This window comes from Akebia trifoliata, chromosome 8 (assembly GCF_017979445.1).
Source record: "Akebia trifoliata isolate Shusen 1 chromosome 8, ASM1797944v1, whole genome shotgun sequence".
Taxonomy (NCBI): domain Eukaryota; kingdom Viridiplantae; phylum Streptophyta; class Magnoliopsida; order Ranunculales; family Lardizabalaceae; genus Akebia; species Akebia trifoliata.
In genome coordinates this window covers 39246781-39269430 of record NC_141382.1, presented here as the reverse complement: position 1 = coordinate 39269430, position 22650 = coordinate 39246781, and the positions used below count along the sequence as shown (strand labels likewise).

Below are 22650 nucleotides of genomic sequence, written 5' to 3'. Positions count from 1 at the left end.
ACACCTAAGTTGAAAGAATTTGTAGAGCATGTATTGATTAATGGTGATTCATTACCCCATAAACATCTCCATCACTATATAAACCCCCTAACCTCATTGATTTTGGCATTTCTCATTTTCTCTCCACTCTTTTGTGAGAATTTATTCTCTCCATCCTAATTTTAGCCATCCAAATAATGCAAACTTGTAGAGGAATAGGACGGAGTCTAGGCTAGGTTCAATCCCGTAGATAGTATTATTGTATTCCCTTGCACAAACTAGAGGCTTTAATTATCTTCAAGAAACGTTTGCACACCCCTTAGCCAAGTTCATTTGATCAGGGTTCATTGGTCTTTGTTTATTTTATTACCAACAAAATCAGTTTTGAGTTCACTTTCCCAACACCCAAAACATTCAATGGTTGAGGATTTGTTTTTGAACATCTCGGATGAAAGATTGAGCAGAAACATTGATTGTTTTGGATTGTTTCGAAATGTCTCGGTTTATCTGGTGATTGAGGCATTACGTCAAGAAAACATTTTAAACCCTACTTCCATCAACATCTAACGCTCGCATGCATGTTGACGTCAGGCTTCCGTGGCCCATCGAGATATTGAAATGAAAGTCGACACGGAGTTGAACTTACTTGGACCTGATAGATTGGATGGATGAAGAACTGGGCCCCTATAAATCAATGCTGGAGGCCCATATGATGTTATAGACGGTATCATAAGTTCGAAAATTTAATCTTCTTAAGCTGGAACTGTTCTTAGGGCTAGAAAAAAGGGTTTCCACCACAGATAAGAACCATTAAAGACCACACCCTTTTAGTGGGGAACATTTTGAAATGTAGTATATGGGTTTTTTAAAGCTAATAAGGAAAAGGCAATGGCCACCAGTTATTTAGTGGATGCTTTATTATAGAAAGGGACACAACCTTTCAACTAAAGAATTTAAATAAAACAAGAAACAAATGGTGACTAAAACAAAGATATTTGAAATCTTTTTCTAGTGGAACTACCAAAAACACCAACCTCAACAGAGACATCAGAAAAGATTCACCAATCCTTGTTTGTTCAAGACTATTATTATAATAAAGGGTGGTGATCCATTCCCTCAAGTTTGGGAACAGTTTTGAATCCTTACTGAATGATATTATATACCCTAAGCATGAGGAATGTAGAGTTGATCTTGGATTACCCATTGAAAAGCTTGACTAATTTCAATGGGCTTCATCGACTACTTTCATGGGTTTTGATTACTAGATGATTATTTTCAAGGACTTTGAATACTGTTATCTTTGCTTAATGATTGTAATACACAAACAAAACTATGGAGGTTATAGTGCAAGCACTAAAATCATGATCTCATAAAAAGATTAGAAAACATAAGTTTCAATCTTCAATAACAAGTGGGAACTGATCTCATGTGTGACCACAAGTTTTTAAAGAACTTAAAACCATATAAATAGAATCAGATATGTAATGGGTTTCCTACCAAATAATTTAAATAATAAAATAAACAAGTTGAAGCAACTAACAAGGTGAGCTAATGCACACCCATCTATCTAATAATATATTGGAGCCCTATGATCATAGCTAAAAGTGATGAGCTCACTGTTCATTCCTTTAAAATAAAATTTTCATTGACCAGCTTTTGTGTATAAACATCTCAAAAGCTACCTATAATTTGGTTTTTGTCCCATGAAGTAGCACAAGGGCCATTTTGATAATGGGTGAGATTAATTTCATTATAGAATTCTATTTTCAAACATACAAAGGAATAAGAAAAAAAAAAAAGTACAAAAATCATAATTTCAAGTGGTTTTAGAAGCTTAAGATTCAGATTTCTATATTTCTACAAAAAAACCCATACATATGATGAAAATAAATACATATATACAATAATAAAATGGATGAATGTTACATTCTTATTTATATACCTGTTGGTTCCCAACTTTGAACGCCACCTTTTACCAAAACCGATCCCTGTTGACACTTAGATATCCTGCCATTACTTTTCCTCCAGTATTTCTCATGCCGTCTATGAGAAAACACCATGTTGAACCCAAAGCTCCAATGAAAAAATCAGCATCAGACGCCATCAAGAAATTAACAAGTGGATAATTTGTGCTGATTTCTCTTCCAAGACTCTCCTCATAAGACGCCATTGTTATGTTTCCTACTTGTCGTGTCACATTCGTGTAATAAAAGTTCCAATTGGGATATAATCTCGATTTATCAATAACTTCCTGACCATGATTTATGCGGTTGATATTGTAAGGATTCATGGGCTTAATTTAAATAAATTATCTCGGCATAAAGAATGGAAATAAAACATTTTAAGAACAACAAACCTGCATTTCTGTGGAAAGCCATATTTTGTTAAGGTTTGGGAAGCGTTTTGCAATGCGGTCAGCAAGACGCATGTACTCTTCAAATTCAACTACCTTCATTTCACATGCTTTGTCTCCCATCCTTACATGCACACTTAGAAGTGGCCTAGGGATCCAAGGTTTATGATTGGACCATACAAATTGTTCCATATCAGATTGAGATTTGTTTATGAGTACCTGTTGAACGAAAACTCATGTGAGTGTGATCATGAATAAAGGGTCTTATCTATAAAACCAAAGAGTAATAGGAGGGTTCTACTTGACCACAATGGTTACTTGAAGTAAATTAAATCTGGAAAAATGATAGAATGAAGAAGAAACAATTTGTACATTTAAAAAACAAGGTGTAAGACATGGGCAAAGTATTAAATTTCGACATATTTCCGCAAAATATTTCCATTTCCACAAGGTCCAACAAGAAATTTAACTGACAGTTTCTTTATGTATAGATTTCAAAGGAAATAACTATTCATTTCATGAAATATTTCGGTGGATAGTGAATTTCAACCGAAATAATCGAATTTTAAGTATGAAAGTGCAATATTTCAGGGGAAATATTGCGATGAATAGTAAATTTTGACCACAATATTCATGTGTAAGTAGGCACATATAAATCATTCATGTTCTAATTGCTTAATTATATGAGAAACTTATTAATACATATTTAAATGATAAATAAAATACATATGATAATGTGAGAATGCATTTTTTTTATACTTTATGATAATGTGAGAATGAAGTACATAATAATTTGTTCATTTAAGAAAGTGATTTACATGCTAAAGTATTTTACATTTATTGTGACATCTTTATTTTCATTTCCATGAAACATATAGTTGTTCTAGGTTTCAAACTATAAGATACTTACATGAACGTGTAGCAAAACGTCAATGATCTTCATTTCCACAATTATATAAGAGTGTTTGTTGTTGTTTGATGAGTTATGAGAGTGTTTTCATGTTAGTTTTCTCATTTTCTACAATTTCATGAGAACTTCAGCAACATTTCCATCATTTCCTTGAAAATTGTACTGATTTCCACACTGATCGAAAATTTCCAAGAAATAATTCCATTTCCAGGATGGACCGAAATGGACATCGAAATTTAATACCTTGGACATGGGTATGCCATCAATTTTAAAAAGAAGATTACAAATCTGTAAAAGAAAAACCCATGCAACAAAGACATTATTTAGGGAAAAACTTTAGTGCTGGATACCATGCTGTACTCATCACTGGCACCGCATCAACAAACTTTTTTTCAAAGAAATGTTAATTTATTCAAATGTTTTGTTTTCAGCTATTACTTATCTATGATTTGAGTGTAAATCAACTCACCTACAATCTTGTCTTCCATAATATGGATAAAATGTAAGGGCATGGCGTATTAGACTTCTGAGGGTCTTTCTGACACTGTGGCAGTGTCTGAGACCAGCACGTGCTAGTATCTAGACGACATAAATTAAAACTCAAGTATTCAAGACAATAAAATTCTAATAACTGTCAAATTTAGTACTCATATATCTGTTGATAATGATTCATAAACCGTTTACAATGACAACTAGCTTCCCGTGAGACAAGTGAATCCCACACCAAAATTTCTAGGAACTTGTTTGCATGACCTATTTTCTCATATAATACATGCTAAACAATTTTCTTGCATTTTTTACTTCCAAAACCATTGAAATATAGGCTACTTTCTTAGCAAATTCTCGCTAACCTACTTTAACATACTATGATGTTCCCTTTGACCAACCAATTCAAGCCAAGGTTACAGATCAACATGCAACAAATTCATGCTTATTCTTTTGCTGCTGCTTCTTATACATTTTCCTAACTGTTGTGGTCGGCCATATGAATCCCATTCGTCCATGATACAGCCCAAGGTATGGAGCCAATGAAGAAACACAGGGCACTGAACCGTAATGGTTTGAAAATGGTGGATTCATACTTCAGAGTTGGTTAGCTATGGTCTTCTTGGTTGTGTATTGGAAAGGGAAGGAATACATGTTATTAGGGAGTAGTTTCGATGAAAATTTTAAGGTGGTGGATTTACAAGACTTAGTTTCATTGGATACTATGTTGGTGGGTTTGAAAGGTTTTACTCCATCAAGGAATTAAGTTGAAATATCTTTTACTGATCCAAAAATAAAAATGAGATATCTTCTAATATTTTTGGTTCCTTATATACATAGTTACCAAATTCTCCGATTTATTGAAAAATCAAGATTAAATCATGATTTTTTTTCCTTCACTGATTTAATCACGATTTTTTCACCAATATGCGGCTGCTACAAACTATGTGACTTTTAGTAGTGTTTTTATTTTGTGTGCGACTTTTAGAGATGTTTTCTTTGAGGATTTTGTTGGTAGATGGGATTGTGTTTCTAGAATTGCTTTCGGGTAGTTTTTTTTTTTTTAATCTTTCTGCTTGTATCCCTTTTGTTGGTCATCTCAACCACATTTCAAATAAAATTTTCTACACTTATCCACAATATTAAAAAAAAAAAAAAGTAAGAGAACAAGTCCTTGATGAAGATGATGGTGACCATTTTACCGATTAACAATGACGATGACATTGATTTTTATGAATTTGACAGGTTGATAAATCCTAAATTGGACTCATGACTGTGTTAATTTTTACAATTTGATCAATATAATCTTTGAATATGTTGTGGACCCATGGTTACTTGTTGTAGATATATGGATGATATCAATATGGGGTTGATGATTTATTATTATAGTTTAATATGGGATTTGATGATATAACATGTGAACACCACCATGTCGGATCAATTATACAACACTAACACTAAATCGATTTTTCCCAATCTTACTAAATTTTTCGAACCTTTCCCTTGCTGACTTATTCCCGAACCCCAACTTGGTGACTACGTTTACATATAATCATTTGTTTTAAGAAATTAGAATAGACTAGAAACTTTTTTGGTGAGGGTTGAGTTACCCTAACAAAGAACAAAGTGACTACTGTAGCATTGAGTAATTTTACTTGTCACAGTGTTTTCCAAATTGTATATGCATTTTATATTTTGTAATCAAACCTTAGGATTCATATGTTATAATATTAAAGAGTAAAATATGAGACATTCAAAATTTGAAACGCAACCCATCACATAGAAGCCATCTAGGATTTCTATCACACCCCAATAAGCTCTTATAATTTTCACCAAGTACATTCAATCTGGTGTTTCTTAATTTGTTAGAAAGCTGACAAATTCCCCATCCAACCATATGTTTTTTGACCCAATCCGGTGTCATTTTACCTTTCTCTTTCTGCTATCAAATGAGAAATATTATGTTAACACTTCTGCACTTGTTTCTACACTTTCGGTCTGAGATCTATGATGATGTCGAAAACATGGCGCACTGCACCAATCCATGAAGGCTCGACATTAAATTTGAACACAACACAAAGTTAAATTTCTCATTTCCCATCAAGTTTTATAGCCTAAATACTAAATATAACCACCTTCATCAGAGTTATTACTTAACAAAGATCAGCCTCCTACCATAACTTCTGTACAATAAATACCTTCCTTCACACCACAAGTCCTCTCCTACATTAACTACACCACAAAACTTATGCTCTTATTACTCCAAATAACTAAGATGTAGTGAAAAATTATAAAACCTATGTATCATCCCCTCTCCAATGGTCTTACAAGGCCGTGCATTAAAGGTCTTAATTAACGATGTGGAACCCTTGAGCTGCGTGTAGTTGAATTTTAATCTGGCTCCTAGATAGAACTCAACTACTAAGGGAAGAAATCCTCCAGAGGTCAGGACCTAGCAGTAGGCCTCTACAAAGTGCGCCATTCCCGTTCAGAGTCCCACTCCAGTCCTGGTTTTGGTCATAAATTTTTTCAATTTCCAATGTTTGATGACTTTCCCATTTCCAACATAGGAACGCTTCTTGGTGCTTCCAGTAACTAAGGTTGAGACACACGCCATTACCACCAAAGTACTCTACTAAGGTTGACTTTTCACTGATTATTCATATATGTGGCTCTAGACGGAATCTAGGGACTAAATTAGTAAAGAGAGAGATGATTGCCAAAGATCTCCCTCTCAAATAGGAACAAGATTACGTGGAGGGATCCGAAGTAATCTCCAACATTAGATAGAATCTAGGCACGAATTTGGTAACAATCAAAGTCCCGGGGAATTTGTTCAGTGTGCATGTAAATGATTCCAAGAATGACCAAGAATTTAGTTTATTAAGCAGAATCATCTAGAACAATTATCTTTTCAACCATTTTATAAGCTATAGCAAAAGATTGAAAGCAAATTGGTAGCACAGGTGATTCAGTATTGAATCCTAAATTAATGTGTCTTTTGTCTTTAAAAGTATTTTTTTAAAAAGTACTGGTTTATAAGCATTAAACACTAACAGACCTTTGGCCATTCTCCACGAAGATTTTCAAGAACCATTTTTGCAGCTTGCAATCCAAATGCTGTATTCCGGGCAATATTTAGCAGACCGCACGTGTACTCACTTTGAAACCTCATTAGGTATCGTAATGCCTGAAAAATTGTGAACCATTAATTCAATATTAAGTTGAAATCAAAGGTCCAAGATTGCATTAAATGAATCATAATGCAAATGTCATGGTTGGCAGGGTAATGAATCATAAGTGCATTATTTTGCTGTCCAATGAATTGGACCGCATAATTTAATCAAGAATGATAGAATCCAAATTATTGGACTAAAAATAATATTAAAATAATAAAAAACATGGAGAAATTAATGGATGTTAAATTTGAAATGGTGGAATACACCCTAGTCTGACAGACGACCAATTCATTGCACTAATTACAGTTGTCTATATAAATATTACGCTATTAATAGTAGGGTTGTCAATGGATTGGGTCCGGATCGGATCGGGTCGATTTGGTACCAATCCAATAAGGATCAGATCAAATTTTTATCGGATCTCAATTTTAAGATCCAGATCCGATCCATTAACAATCGGATCGGCTCCAGATCGAGCCAAACCCGAATTTATATACAAAATATAAATAAATTTTATATATCTCAACAAATGTGTAATATAATTTATATACTTTCTAAAATATTATCGGATTGGGATATGGTTAATCCAGGTCCAATCCAATAAGATATCGGATTTGGGTCCTTATCAGAATCCAAAACATCGATCCAGACCCGAAGTTATCGGATCGGATTTCGGGTCTAATCCTATCCATTGACAGCCCTAATTAATAGTTTGTTGCCATAAAAACCAAAGTTATAGAAAACATGAAGCAGATTAAAATAAGTGAAATGGACCAGAGATCTATGGTTTTGATGCAGAAGCGCTGCAAAAGTCCAGATTAAAATATAACCCAATAGCAAACATATTACAGTCCAGACCATGCCCAACAGCCCCTTGAAAGAAGTTCAATTGCTAGTAAGTTTTATTTAGGGTCAGCAATTCAATTTAAGTGGAAGTAGTTTCTAGGTTTATTTCCAGAAAACACCAGTAATTCGATTCTAGTGAACTCGCCCATCTTATATAAGGTGAACTAATCCAATTCAAACACTAATTAAAACCATGCCTAATAAGCAAGTCAGCAAATACAAGATTTAGTTCAATTTCTGGTACATGGAGAACATCCACTAGCATTACAGATTTCCGAATGGTCAAATACAATTTGATCATCCCATATCCAATGATCTTTGACGTAGAAAAATTGCCCATAAAGATATTTAGAAATCATTGGCTTTCTCATAAGACATTACATAGCTCAATTATAACAGTTATTACCATTGTTTTCGACAACAACCATTTTGATTTCTGAAAGGACCACAAAAAGTTTTTCCTTCACTATGTTTGATTTATTTATTTTTAAGTATGAAGGTGAGGTTTTGATCCAATTCTATTTTTATTCCCTAATCGATATATTTCCTTAATTTGTAAATGTTGGAGAAGTTCTTCCATTGACTCCTTCCTAATATGTTTTGAGGATTTTATAGCAATTCTTCAAAGAAGAAGGTAACTTGGCGATTACAACACTAACAAGGAAATGGAAACGAAATCCTCCAATAGTCATATAATTTACAAAGTCAATGATGAGTCATTCCTTTTTTTTTTTCTCTGTTTTGATTTTGCTCCTTTTGGTGTGTTACCTTAACCATCAGGGATTCTCTCTTTCTTTTGGTGATTAATGTGATCATTCAATTATCAAAAAAAAAGTTATAAATAAGAACTTATGAACTTAGAGAGGATAGACTTATCATCAACCATTTTGAATAAAAAATAACTAACAATGTAAGAGTAAAAGCAAAAAATATTTAGTTTTATATTGCCTTTTATGAATGAATCTCAGAGCTCTTTTGTCATTTCGATTGATCGGTAAACATCAAACAAGGAGTCCATTAATTTACTGAGGATATGTCCCTTGTATCATTGTTGAATCATCAATGTTTGGACATGTAGAGTTAAGAATGTACTCAACCTTCAGAGTGGCAAACAGAAGAGTAATTTTGGTTGTCATTTGTCACAGACTTAGCTTCTCGTCACGTAGTGCCGTGCTTTACTTGAACTAATCCCGATGATATAGCTCAAGTCAGCCTACTCCAAGAATCCTAGAGCTTCACAATTAAACTAAAAGAGTGAGCACTCTCTTGAGTTTATGCATGAGTGCCTCAGTGAGTTTTGAGAACTCCTAGGAATCTTAGGGTAGGATGACTAGAGCTACATCACAGAGATTAGTTCAAATGTTGCACGGACGCTATGCGACGAGAGCCAAGGACTTAGGTCAATGACACGTAACTTGAAATGGATGCCATAGATGTTGTTCTAGTTGATAAATCGATTCAGTAATGAAGGAGATGTGAGATACGTCGTCAATATTAGTTTCAATTGTTTGATAAAAGAAGATAAAGTGGAGAAAAGAAATGCTAAATATAGAGATAACAGATAAAAGCACGAGAAATGTCGTCAATATTAGTTTCAATTGTTTGATAAAAGAAGATAAAGTGGAGAAAAGAAATGCTAAATATAGAGAGAACAGATAAAGGCACGAGAAATGCAGTTTTCTTTAAACCGATATTTTCCCTCAATGCATAAATTTTGACCAACAAGGGGGTTACCAACATAGTTACTTGGTTCAGGATACAACAGTTCAAAACTGTTTTGTTGTGATATATTTGCTTAATCTATTCAAGCTTCTTCGATAATGACAAAACTACTCTAATAACCTATTAGTCAAAAGTAAAAAAAATCACCCAAGTAATGATTTGTTAAAAGTTGATACTTAGGTCAAATGGTCAACAAAACAGTTGCAACATTTAAAAAAAAACAGTTACATAAAATAGTTGAAAAGCTTTCTTTTTTGAAAAATGGTTACAACTTTTAAAACTTGAAAATATCTAACAGGTGTTCTGTTTTACAGCATGCACCATGGTTTGGTGGTGATGAAACCCAAGAGGGAATTATATGTGGTATTGCAACTATATTTTTAAGAAACACAGGCATGTCAACTTTTAGATCTTTAACTCGTACGGTCATACCTGTGCTCGCCACCACCTCCTATCCATTTTACGATGATGTGTAAGCAAACTCCCATTTATCTCAGTTGTTGGTTGTAAATAACTCCAAGGATCACCCCATATCCTTCATTAAAAAAATTATGTTAAATGTAAAGTAAAAAAAATGTGACTAGTCCGCCTTTTTACTTGTGCAATATCTTACCTTGGTACATGTCCAGCCCATATTTCCTTCGAGGAGTAGTTATCTTTTCCTGTGACGATTCCATCCTCCCAAGCTTTCTGTTTCGTCATAAGTTCAAATGCACGATCTCGACATTCTATCGATGTTTCGGGAAAGAAGTAGCAAGACCAACTAGAGCGCGATGGACCTATAACAAAAACGATCAAAACTTGATACCTTTTTTTCGTTCTGTTTTTCATTTCCTTTACTAGTACTGAATAACATTAGTAGGTTTGGGACTTTGAGTTCATACATTCAAGGCAAATAAGGCATGTCAGAAGGAGCTAAGGGGTGTTAATACTTAATATGCCCGAACGTAAAGCTTTTTTTTTTCCCTCTTTTCTTAGTACAAGTTTTCTATAAGTACTGAAATAACAGCCATGATTATTATTCATACCTTTACATCCATCATGGTCAGCACGGTTATAATGGTTTGTTACAAGAACCCGTTTCTCATTGATTGCAATGGCAAGAAGCCCACACATTCCAGCAAATTGGGCTCCTATACCAAACCCAGGGAGTATCTCCCAGTCAGCAACAAGAAACCGTACATGCGGGTCACTGCAGTTCAAGGGGTGCTGATGTATCCATATGTCACGTTGCACTTTTCTCGTAAAAGGAAAGTTATCTTCATCTGATCCTACAATCTGCAAACACTGATGTTATTGGTTAGATAACAAGGGAAATTATAATTTGACCTTATCATCCAATAAAGAAAAGAAAGAATATCTGGAAACAAGCTTGCATCACAACACAAGATCCAATGCATCTCAAGGAATCATCGTCAATAATTTGAACCTTACCGACAAATATTTGAATTACGATAAACTATTCTTTATAATACTCAAAATATTTGAATCATGCATGAAATGATGTAAGCTGATTTACATAGTAACAGTTGACTCCTGGCTGGTTCAAATAAACAATATAATGTAGGACTAGTTCAAATAGGCCGTAAACTAAGAGAAAGTCGGCTGAGATGGTTTGGGATTTTTCAACAAAGGCCCGTTGCTGCCTCATTTAGAAGAATATTCCAAGCTGAAGGTCCTAAAAGAGTGAGGAAGACCCAAAAGAGCGTGGACAGAGGTAGTGAACAAGATAAGAATTCACTCTCAATTACACAGGACTTGGCTTTGAACTTAGTGGAGCGGAGACACAGGATTTGTTTAGTCGGCCCAAACTTTGGGATAAGGCTATGTTGTTTGTTGTTATTATCATTGAAGCCTTATCCGAAAAGTTTGGGCTCAGCTCTACATTTGAATGACTTTGCATTAGCAAAATCATGTGTAAGCTTAGCATGTTTGAAGTATTACGGAAGTAGCATTTGGAGAGAATGTAACCCATGCATCAAGGACAGGGACACAGACACGTGTATCAATGTCTGACACTAATGTGAAGTGTTAGATACACTGATCTCCACACACCCGATACTTTGACATGTCAATGCAATACATTCCACATATTGAGAGTCACTTTCCGAAAATACTTAGATTATTTGTAAGTATAGAACACAGGACAAGTATTATCTAGATATTCTGATAAAAATCATGTACTGGTAGTGGGGTAAAATTAAATGGGAGTATCAGCATTTGCTCCATGTGTGCCATGACACAACTGTGTGGTGGATGCTTTAGCCAAACATGCTTCACAATCACGAATTTCTTTGATTTTTGGCTCTGGATCGAATTTTCCTTCGGTTGTTAGAAAAGCCTTTGCTGGTAATCTGATGGGATTCCCATAGTTTCAGATTGTAACTTAGTGGGTATGGTCCCATTATCTTATATTATGTAATATTTCTAACAAAAATCCTTGCTTGACTAGTAAATAAATAAGTGTCATGCCCATGACACAGCGACCTACATTGTCGACTTTCAAAAAATCGAGTGTCCTTGTTACATAATTTTTTACTTAATGAACTAAGAGAAGCCATCTACATAAAAGAACAAAAACATCTGTAATCTTCCCTAACCTATATCACACAGAGAAAGCATGGATTTCAGCAACAATACAGAGTGCAATCAGCAAATACTCTCTTGCATGTCAAATAATTGTGTTGTGTCCACTGTCAGGAATTTCTGCATAGTTGCAATCAATTTCTGTTCTATTATTCAGATAACAGAAAACCAAGAACAAAAGGAATATTATCGTATGAAAAAAGTAATTTATCAATCCACTCATCTTCACATAATTCAATATTTCTATGCTCAATTAAAGAGAAGGAAAAAAAAAAAAAAGCGAAAGTAGAGCATAAAACGGACACTGATGTACTGGAACACCTCTTTATAACAGAATACAAAACTAAATATTGAAAAAATTAGATGTTTTGCAATATATAATCATAGCTCTATGTAAGAATCCATAAATTATCACCCAAATAGTTATGGTGGGTTCAACAAGGTTAAGGTGTTAGTGATCAGTGGCTAAGGTGGGTTCAACAAGGTTTGAAACTAGGTCGTGCGATTAACACCCCGCATGCCTTACCAACTAGGCAACTATATAGCATAAAATAGACACACAAAAAAATGGAAGTTTAGGCATGTCTATGTAAACCATACAATATGTATATAGAAATAGAAAGATATATATATGCACTTGTGTACATACATATTGAGCTAAATTTAATGGAAAAAAACAAATTCGCAGACCATGGAATGCTGATTGTTAATATACCACATACCCAGGGAGGATAAGCACCTTCGGTTTTTGTCTGATACTCAAAAGGCCACTGTTGTGTATCCATTGTTGATGTTTGGTGGAGTAGTTCTAGGCCCAACAATCCTTTCCAAGTTGTCCAAGGAGGAAAGGTTTCATTCCCTCGACGGTTGTCAAGATGTTCATTTACTTGTGTGCTTAATTTACAGTTCTCCAAATGTGGGGCTTCAGGCACACTTGATTTATTCAGTCCAACTTGACTCAAGAGCTCATCCGCCTCATCCACTGAATCATTCAGAATAGCACTCCAAGCTGAATATAACAACGAAGCCTTTTCATTGTTGCTCAACTCATCATTTCGTTGTGAACTCGTCTTCCTTTCAATGTCTTGAGGCATGTAACTTCCATTCCCACTTGTACCGATATCTTTTATTATCAAAAGAAAACGATTTCAACAATCAAAATTAATTTTTTTCTTAAAAAATCTAATCGGTAATCAAATGGCCCATGAATGCCAAATTGAGATCATAGAATAAGAATGTAAAAAAAGTCTGAAAAGAATACAAAAGCATATTTTGACACATAAAGACACCATTGAATCCAATCAGGAGAAGAACGAGTTGATAAATGGAAAATGTTAATCAGTACTCATTACCAACCCCGAGAAACTTAGAGTTGAAAAACAGTTATTGCATGGGTTATTCAATCAGAACCACTATACAAGTATGCCTCAAAGTGGAAATTAACCCCCCACAAACATTATAATTTCTAAACCAAGACTAACCCAAAGCAAATAATTTTAGGATATTATTTTTGCTAGAATTACTCTAGATATAATTGAAATTTGGAAATTATTCAAACCAAGAAAAAGAGTTGATGGAATAACAAATGTGGAACCAATTATGCAATTAGAAAGGCAACCAGGTCATAGAGAGTAATTTGCTTTACAAACGAATAAAATTCAAATTAGAAGCTAATTCAAAACCAAACAAAATGCCTAACCATAACCAAGCAAAATTAGTAGGTGGAAAAAAAAACAGAAATTCAGTCTACTTACATTTATACTTTGAACTAGAATTTTGCGACGAAATTCCCACCGATGAAGTTGAAAAGGTGGTCCCTCCAAGCTCCACGGTCCCGAAGGAAGTGAGAGCAGCCAGAAAGAAATATGTAAGACAAGCCCCACAGAGAAACCCCACGACACAAATTTGACACGGAAATGAGTTACCCATCTGTAAAGCTCTTTGAGAAACAACTCTCTCAAGGGATTTCTGAGTTGTTGGTTCCATTTTTCATCCAAAATTAAAACAAATTCACAGAAACATCACCTACTATTATAACTCCTTCTCTAAGTCTTTAAAATTTCATGTGTTCTCAACCTACTTCCCAACTGTAATCACATGGTTTTATCTCAACTCTCCTTTAAAAGTAAACCCATTTCAGAGATACCCAATAGAAGAAAATCCTTCAAAATCAAAATTTGAAATTGGGTTTTCTCATTCATAAAAAAACAGAGGAAGAACACTCACAACCACCATTTTCACCTGAAAACCAAAATTTTAAAACTTGGGTTTTCTCCAATACCACCTTCTTTCACCTGCAAAAGATTAAAAACCAAATAATAATAAAAAGAACATGCAAACCAAAAATAAAAAACTTGGAGAAAGAAAACAAAACTAAGCTTATAAAATGGACACATGTAACATCTCAAGAGAAGAAACGTCTCAACAAAGTCTCACCCTTTAATGGAAATGTTATAGTTCCAAACAAACGAAAATGGGTTTGTGAAAAAAATTAAAATAAAGTCTGGGTAATGAAAGAAATCTTGGGAAGATCACTCTTTGAGGTCTTTCCAGGAAGAACACAGACAGAATATCCAGTGAAGTAGGTCACAGGTTCTGTGTGACAAGCACAACAACAGAAATAGTTTTCCAAGGAACATATTCTTTAGTACAAGTGGGGTCCATCAACTTCTATCCTCATCATCAACGACCAATTTTTAAGCTAAGGTTTTAAAATCTATGCTGATTTGTATGTTTCACTAAAGAAAAAGTTTTAGATGAGTGGATAATGATTCATTAGTCTGAAAATTCAAAGACAATTAAGATCAAGTGACGATGAAGCAAAGCTTTAAGCTTAATAAGTTCAAAAATCGAAGATTTTTCCGTAATTGTGGGCCCATCAGTAACAGCTTTCATATGTTTCAGGCAATTTCTCTTCATTTTATCATATCGCGATAGGCATCACCACTGTGTTAGGTTGTTAATTTATATATATACAAAGATTCTCAATCCAACAATTTATTAATTAATTAAATTTGAGTCCGAGCTCTCCTTTGTCCTTTCTATTTATTTATTTTTTATCCTCACATTAGGGGAGACTAGTCTACTTGGGCCCATGCACCATCCCAATCTGTTAGATCTTTTCATGAGCCGACATATTGAGATTCGAAGTCATGACTTAAAGAGAAAACTCAGTCATTTCTTACCATCTTAACTAGCCCTCAATGGTATTTTCTAATTCTGACACTTTTGTGTGACTCAACCTATTTTGCAAATCTCTCTTTCATGTCCCACCCATCTAAAATTTATAGATTAGAAAATTATTGGTTGGGGATTCAATTTTTTAATTTGAATAAATTCAAAATTAAATTGAAAAAATTTCAAGGATTATACAAATAATATTCCGAGGTGTTATATCAAAACACATCATTTTCAACTTACTTAGAATCATATCTTATTCTTGGCATTTGAATGATGAAAACAAAATTTTAATTGTGAAGGGTAGAAATATTACCATTTTTCATGATTAATTGATAAATTATCAATTAATTCGTCAATTTGTCCATTTAATCAATTAATTCCTTTACGAAAAATTTTGTAAATTTTTAGAAAAATTTTGTAAATTTTTAGAAAAATTTTGTAAATTTTTAGAAAAATTTACTTCTAATGCCACCGATCTCTCCTCTCCAAACCTATGAATCTCGCTTTTAGTTTCTTTCCCTCCTAGCCTTTCAATACTACTCTCATGTAAGTGAACTAAGAGTGATGCGAAGTTAGTTTGGTGGAAAGGGTCCCTTAGACAAAAGTGAGGCCATTCATTAGCAAGTCAATTATGCATTGATTTTTTGTAGTTTGATTGCAAAATTATCATTTAGTGATAGGGGTTTTTGGGAAATGCCTTCGTGGACATTGATAATTATAAAATAGTGGCTAGTTTAATATTTTTGAAACATTGTGGGAGGCATTTTAGTCATTAAATAAACAAATAAGACCAATATGATCCATAACTTATATGAGTTTAAAGTTCTATAAATTCCCACAAATATTGAGAACAGAAACCAAATTGAACTGCTTACTCCTTATAACCATTGTTGAATTCTCATAGAAGCTGGAAGCCATTCTCTTTGTGTCCACAAAATGATCATTTGGATTTGAAAAAGTACAAACTCAAACGGATAGTTCATCACGAACCAAATTACTATCAGAAAATGACCAAAAAAAAAAAATTGCTTTTCACTCGTATCTCAATGAATAACATCTATGATTAATTCCATACACACATCCACATCAGCAATTTAAGAATCGATGCTAATTTTAATGTTACTTCAGCATTTTTTTTTATGTATGCTTTACGAAAAGCATATTAGAGTAGAAATTGCCATGTATAACATCATAATTTTTGCTTGAAAATGTAAAAAGTGCCAAATATAAAGACCATCATTGAGGATTTAAAAATCTGCAACTTATTCTGACTGGGTGGACACAACAAACTCCAATTCCTATGCGCGCGCACACACACACAAAAGGATTTTTTTAATAGTAAATAATAAGTAAAAGTGGTCCAGACCTATCATGTCAATGTGCATAACAAGGTACTACTAGTCTGCACTGATTGGCCAATCATCCTTTCTTTCTTCACCAATCGATGGAATGGTTATAACCATTGGATCAGTCAAAATCTTTAGCATGTGTTATATGTGGGGACCAATCTTGATCAGAAATCATGTTTATTTGTGATCTCTAAAGAAAGCCTAAGTAGGAACCATTCAGTGTTGTTTAATTAGTATATTTCCATCTCTCACCAGCTAGTTTACAAGCTGGCACTTTAGATAATATAATAGTTCGGGGACCACCTGATCAGTATATGAAGGTGGAATACCTAATCTGCCTTTTTTATTATACTAGTACTAAAATGCGCATGGATTATTATATATAAAAAAATTACCATCGAATATGATATAAAATTTATTATATAATGAAAAAAAAAAGATTCTAAAAAAAAGAATAAATAAATAGATAAGGAATATCATATATAAGAGCTCATCAAATTTCTCAATCATTTTTTTTAACACTTGTAGAAAATGAAATTTCAAACAATGATAGTATATGAGAAATCGACTCGAAAATAAACATAAATCCAACAAGAATGGAAACGAGTGCATCATCATGTTTAAGATACTTGCCCACTAATGATTTTTAAAGGTGTCAACTTGACTAAGTTGGTAAAGGCATGTGGAGTGTTGATCATTGACCTAGGTTGATATCCCATTGAATCCGTTTTAATATCGGCAACTAACCATCTTGTATAATAGATAAGATAAATAAATAAGAGAAAGGAAGAGAGAGAGAGAGAGAGAGAGAGAGAATGGCTTGCAAACACTTAGACTATTGCTATAATAAACAACACACTTCAAGCAAATTTTTTTTTTTTTTTGAGTAAAGGGAATAAAACATCAAAATCAAATAAATTTCAAAGAACTTTAAATCAAAAAAATATCTTTGCAAAAATTTATTAAAACAACAAAAAAATCAAATATAAAAGTAAAAAAAAAAATAGTTTTACATACCCTTGTCTAGGAGATTTCGCCTCCTAGCTGTCATTCATGTGCATTAGCATATATATAGTTTACACAAATTAGAAACAAAAAAATTAAAAAACAAGATACTAACAAACAATGCAAGATCGCACATTGTCTAATCATATAAGAAAAATAAAATTTTCTTTTTTTTCTAAATGTTATAAAATGTATTTTTAATATTAAATAATTTCGAAAATGAATTTAAACCAAGTGAAACCCTTTCCTTACTAACATAGTAAGATTTTGAGCCTTACTAAAGGTCGTTTTGCTCAAATGGATTACCACATCCGGAATTTCATCAAAAGACCCAGATAAAAGAAAAAGTTCCAAAAACAATTTATTTTAAAATAGGCGACCGAACTTCCACATAACTCCCAAACTTAAAGATGAAATTCAACGATGAAAAATATCTCTTTTTAATTTTTTTCTTCAAAATTCATAGAATTCTGTCCTCTTCAACTGTGAAGCACCGGATTGTGTTTTTGAATGCCAAGAGGTGAGCCCAAAGACCCTTAGTAAGGCTAGGGATACTCTTAAACAAATTGGGATGGGTTAAACTTAAAAATACTATTTTAAATTAATTTTGCGATTTTATTATTTTTAATTATAATTAATTTTGAAAATTGATTAAAGAAAAAATAATTTTGGGTATGTTGAACATGAAAAATACTATTTAATTTCAAAGTAATGTTCTTATTTATACTGATTAATTTAAAAAATCCATTTGGAAAAATATATTATGAGATGTCTCGGGTTCATTATTTTTTTAATTGTTTATATAATAATAATAATAATAATAATAATTTACTTTAAATTAAATTTATTCTAGAAAGAATTAATATGGGACACATTGGATTTTGGATCTTGTAATTGTAGATATATCTTTGAGGGTTTAAAAGAATAAAACCTTGATCTATAATGGGCTTGAGGAGTGGCCACCATTTAATCTTAAGGTGTGAATGGACACCTTAAAGAAATGAATTTTTTAGAAATTTTTTTTTTTTAGCTTAGTGACTCACAATCAAGAACTAGGTAAGGAGGTTCAATTGAGGGACAAGGAATGTGTTAGGCACCTTGTCCCACCCATCAAGTGATGGTTATCAAAAGATGACCATGAATGAATTTTAAAACTACTTTTTTAGAATTTTTAAAGTTAGATGAGATATAAGAAATTAAGAGATAAATGGACTATAGTTTGATTTGCAAATACTCAAAAGTGAAATGGTGAGCAAGCCAAAAAGGAAAAAAAAAAAGGTGTTTGTTAGATTTTTTTTTTTTTTTTAGGCTTAGTACTTGAGTGTAAATCCATTTGAATTTTACTCTTTTGAGTCCCAAAGTACTAACACCCACACTTAAATACTCACTTAGGAGTAGTTTTATGTTGATTCGAATAAAAGTATATTTGAATCCAAATTCGAAAAAATATATATTTAATATTCGAATTCGAATCCGACGAATATTTCTAAATAATAATTGAATTCGAATTCGATTACATTATCAAATATCTGATAATACCTGTATCGATCGAAAAAAAAATCAACTCTTCAACCCTAACCAAAAAAACCTAGATTTTTCTTCCCGTTTTCAATTTTTCATCTTCAAAATTAGAGAAAGAGTACAACCATGAAGTTTTAGGTAAAAAAATTAGGGATTTTTTTTCTAAAAGGGGTTAGGGAAAGGTTGAAAACAATGGGTTTTTAGAAAAGTAGAATAAATGAAATTTTAATAGAAAAATCAAGGATTTTTAGCAAATGGATTAAGGTATGGTTCAAAATGATCAATTCGAAATCAATGTGGTTTAAAAGCTTGAGGATGATGGGTTTTGAAAGAAAAATCAGGGATCACTTTGGTTCGAGATTGAAGAAAGAGAAAGAGGTCTCCTACCTAGACTGTCGTGGGGGAAGATCACCATCGCAGATCGACGGGAAGATCACCATCCCAGGCATTGACTCATTTTTCCAAACTCTAAAGGATAAAAAGATGGAGGAGATGAAGATTTTCTACAACTTATTTCATTATATTATTATTATTATAATTATATCGAATCGGATATTATTGGATCAGATACACCACTATCTAAATCTGTATCCGATATCCAAAAATTTTGGATAATATCCAATTTTTTGAATATGAATTCAGATTTGGATTTCGACTATCCTTTGACACCCTTAGTCTTGTGTATTGCTCCCTTGGATCAATCCCTCATCTGTTTGATTTCTTGATCTCTTGGGCTCGATTAGGACAAGAATGGGGTGTCTACAATAATAATTTTATTTCTTTTATAGTTTTTTAGATAATAAAATAGTTGTTTAAGATAATTATTATAATTTTGGTTTTTCCAAAATAAAGTATTTATTTTTCTTATTTTTGTGGGATGGAAGCCCAAAAATACATATAGATATAAGTTTATTTTTCTTTTATTTTCATATGGTCGAAGATTTTTTTGACCTATTGCAGTCCTAAATTTATCAAAATAAGGGGAAATAGAGAACAATAATATTGATTCTTTATTTTAGGATTGTGATATTTTGAGACCATTATACTGACTCCACCCCTAACTTATAACATAATAATGACCTCATCTTATTATAAAATAAAATTATTATTGTTAAAGATTTTATTATTATACTATATCAAGATATTCAACATCATAAAATGGGAAGTAGAAAAACCTAAAAGTGACGAGCTTCAAAAACAATGGTGGAAAGAGGGTTGTCATTTTAGCCTGTTGGGATGCTAACATGTCCTAACTTATCAAAAGAAACAAGATTTGGGACCTTTATCTTGAGCCTACAAAGGTAGGATCATTGAGTTAAAAAAAATCAATTTACATTCAAGTCTGTATAGGCCTTAACAATGCTTAGCCTGAAACCAACCAGTGTTGGGCGTAGTGGTTAGGGCCTTCCTCCAAAAGTTGAGAGGTCTTGAGTTCAAGCTCCATTGTCGGCCACACATAAGAATTTATCATGGCTTACCTGTTGTGTGTAGTTTGTGGGATATTGGATGTACCCCGAGTGATTTGGGTGAGATATGGTGCTTTAAGATGCTAATTGCCCCACCCATGCTAGTTAGGCCTACGATCCGGATACCCTTGACATCAAAACGAACACACGCGCACACACACACACACACAATCTTTTTCAATGTCATCTTATCAACTCCTTCAAAACGTAGGTTACATTTTTATAAAGAAACACTGCTACCATTTTATCTTAATCAAAGGAAAACAAAGCATCAACTATATAAGCTTGAGAACCAAGTTACTCTCTTTCTCTATTAATGATGATCTATTCTTTATTTTTTTCTTTCACTTTTTTCTAGGTTTTTCATAGATTCAAGAGATTACTAAGAAGATCTCAAATTCGACATTTTTGCATCAATACATTCTTATTTGTCTTGCTCGAAGATCTACAATAAATTTTTCTAGGTATTGTTCATTTGATTCATTTTTTATTCTATTTTTTTAATTTCTATTTGAGCTTTTATGGGATTTTTCTCTTGAGGTTGAGAATTTTTTATTTGATTTCGATGGATAAACTATTTGACTAAGGAATGGTATTGTTTGCTTGATTCTTCTTTGATTTAATGTTTTCTGTGTGTGTGTGTGTGTGTGTGTGTGTGTGTGTGAAACTAAGTGGGCCCTGTTAGAATAAATCATACGGCCCATTGACCTCACGTTTGGTATTTTAATTGCAGAAGGATTCTATAAAGATAATAGACACATTCAAGGTTGACAATGCATTTTCAATTAATAGAATGCATAAGGTAATTCTATCTTTTTTTATTAGTTATTTCTTTTAGTTAAGTGGCATTAAGTTATTAGCAACTGCAATACTAGGGACATCAAGAACTATTTTGCCATAATTTCACCATCATCATCACCTATATTTTATCCCAAGATATGAGGTTAGCAATGATCAGTGTCTCAAAACATTGATTTATTCATACTTTTTCTAAGCATTTATCTCAATTTCCATCCATATTTCATTAGATTAGATAAATAATTGTTTTAAGCCCCAATTTATCATATTATATGTTTTACCATGCTAATTAGACTTAATTGCACAAAATTAATGTACTTTTTGAAAGACTAATTACGTGTGTTTACTATACAGGTCAACTATCAAATTATGTAGATGAACACCAAATCAATCAATCAATCAAGAATGCATTACAATTAGGAATATCAATCAAGCAACCATGTAAAATTTGAGATTCAGGTGTCTCTAGATTAATGTGGCGTAGTGAACTTTCAATGTGGTGCGGTAATTTTTAAATGAAACGCCAAAAAATTGCTCCAATGTGTTCTGCACGTGAGATTATATGCAAGAGTGATAACGATTATTTATGGGTCTTTCTAGAACACCTAAGGTCTATAAATAAATCATTTTTCAAATTAGGAAAAAATCTTTTGAGCCTTGTCCCTTCTCCCTTCTCCCTCTAATGCCCTTAACATTTTATTTATAATTTTTTATTTTTTAGATAGGTTTTATTTCAACGACTCTTTGTAATTTCTCAAAGAAGGAGATATTGTACATTGGTTACTATATGAATACAAGTGTTGATTTCATGACTTCTTCTTGTATCCTTGTAATGACTATAAGTTAGACTCCCTCCATTAATGAGAGAAGGAAGCCTAGGGGTAAGTTTTTAATTTTATGTTTATGTTTTTTATCCTTTCATGTTATTTATGATTATAGGGTTCTCTTTAAGATTTTATCCAACTCCAAGGGATCAAAGCTTTAGATGAATCTTTACACCTCTTATGCGTAACGTAAATATTTTATGCTTAGATGAGATCAAAATAAAACATGTTTAATATAGATATTTGGTAATAGCAACTTCACACATTAGTGAGTGAAGGAGTCCTAATTATAATATTATTTCAAATTTCATGACATATCTTCCAACTCAAGGAGCTCACACCAAGCCCTTGAGGTTGAATGCAAAGAATGATAGACTTAAATATAATTTTATTTACTAATCATAGGCTACTCTAATCACTAATGACTTTAATCTCTTGTTTCTTAG

The 22650-nt window shown here is 32.8% G+C and overlaps 1 protein-coding gene across 4 annotated transcripts in view; it reads right to left on the bottom strand.

The window, feature by feature from the left end:
* Positions 1-1702: 1702 nt before the first annotated feature.
* LOC147396766 (uncharacterized) overlaps positions 1703-22650 on the bottom strand; it is a 77032-nt gene continuing 56084 nt past the window's right edge. The window contains exons 1-9 of one of the 4 annotated variants that reach the window (XM_086451926.1): positions 14498-14689; positions 13816-14355; positions 12784-13184; positions 10504-10762; positions 10089-10254; positions 9908-10010; positions 6790-6918; positions 2336-2551; positions 1703-2230 (exon numbers count right to left, since the gene is read on the bottom strand). In XM_086451926.1, the coding sequence (XP_086308052.1) occupies positions 1952-2230; positions 2336-2551; positions 6790-6918; positions 9908-10010; positions 10089-10254; positions 10504-10762; positions 12784-13184; positions 13816-14047 (1785 nt within the window). In that variant the 5' untranslated portion in view covers positions 14048-14355; positions 14498-14689 and the 3' untranslated portion in view covers positions 1703-1951. Of the gene's footprint in view, positions 2231-2335; positions 2552-6789; positions 6919-9907; positions 10011-10088; positions 10255-10503; positions 10763-12783; positions 13185-13815; positions 14435-14497; positions 14690-22650 lie in introns of those variants that run through there. The other 3 variants (XM_086451929.1, XM_086451928.1, XM_086451927.1) reach the window with 3 other exon arrangements.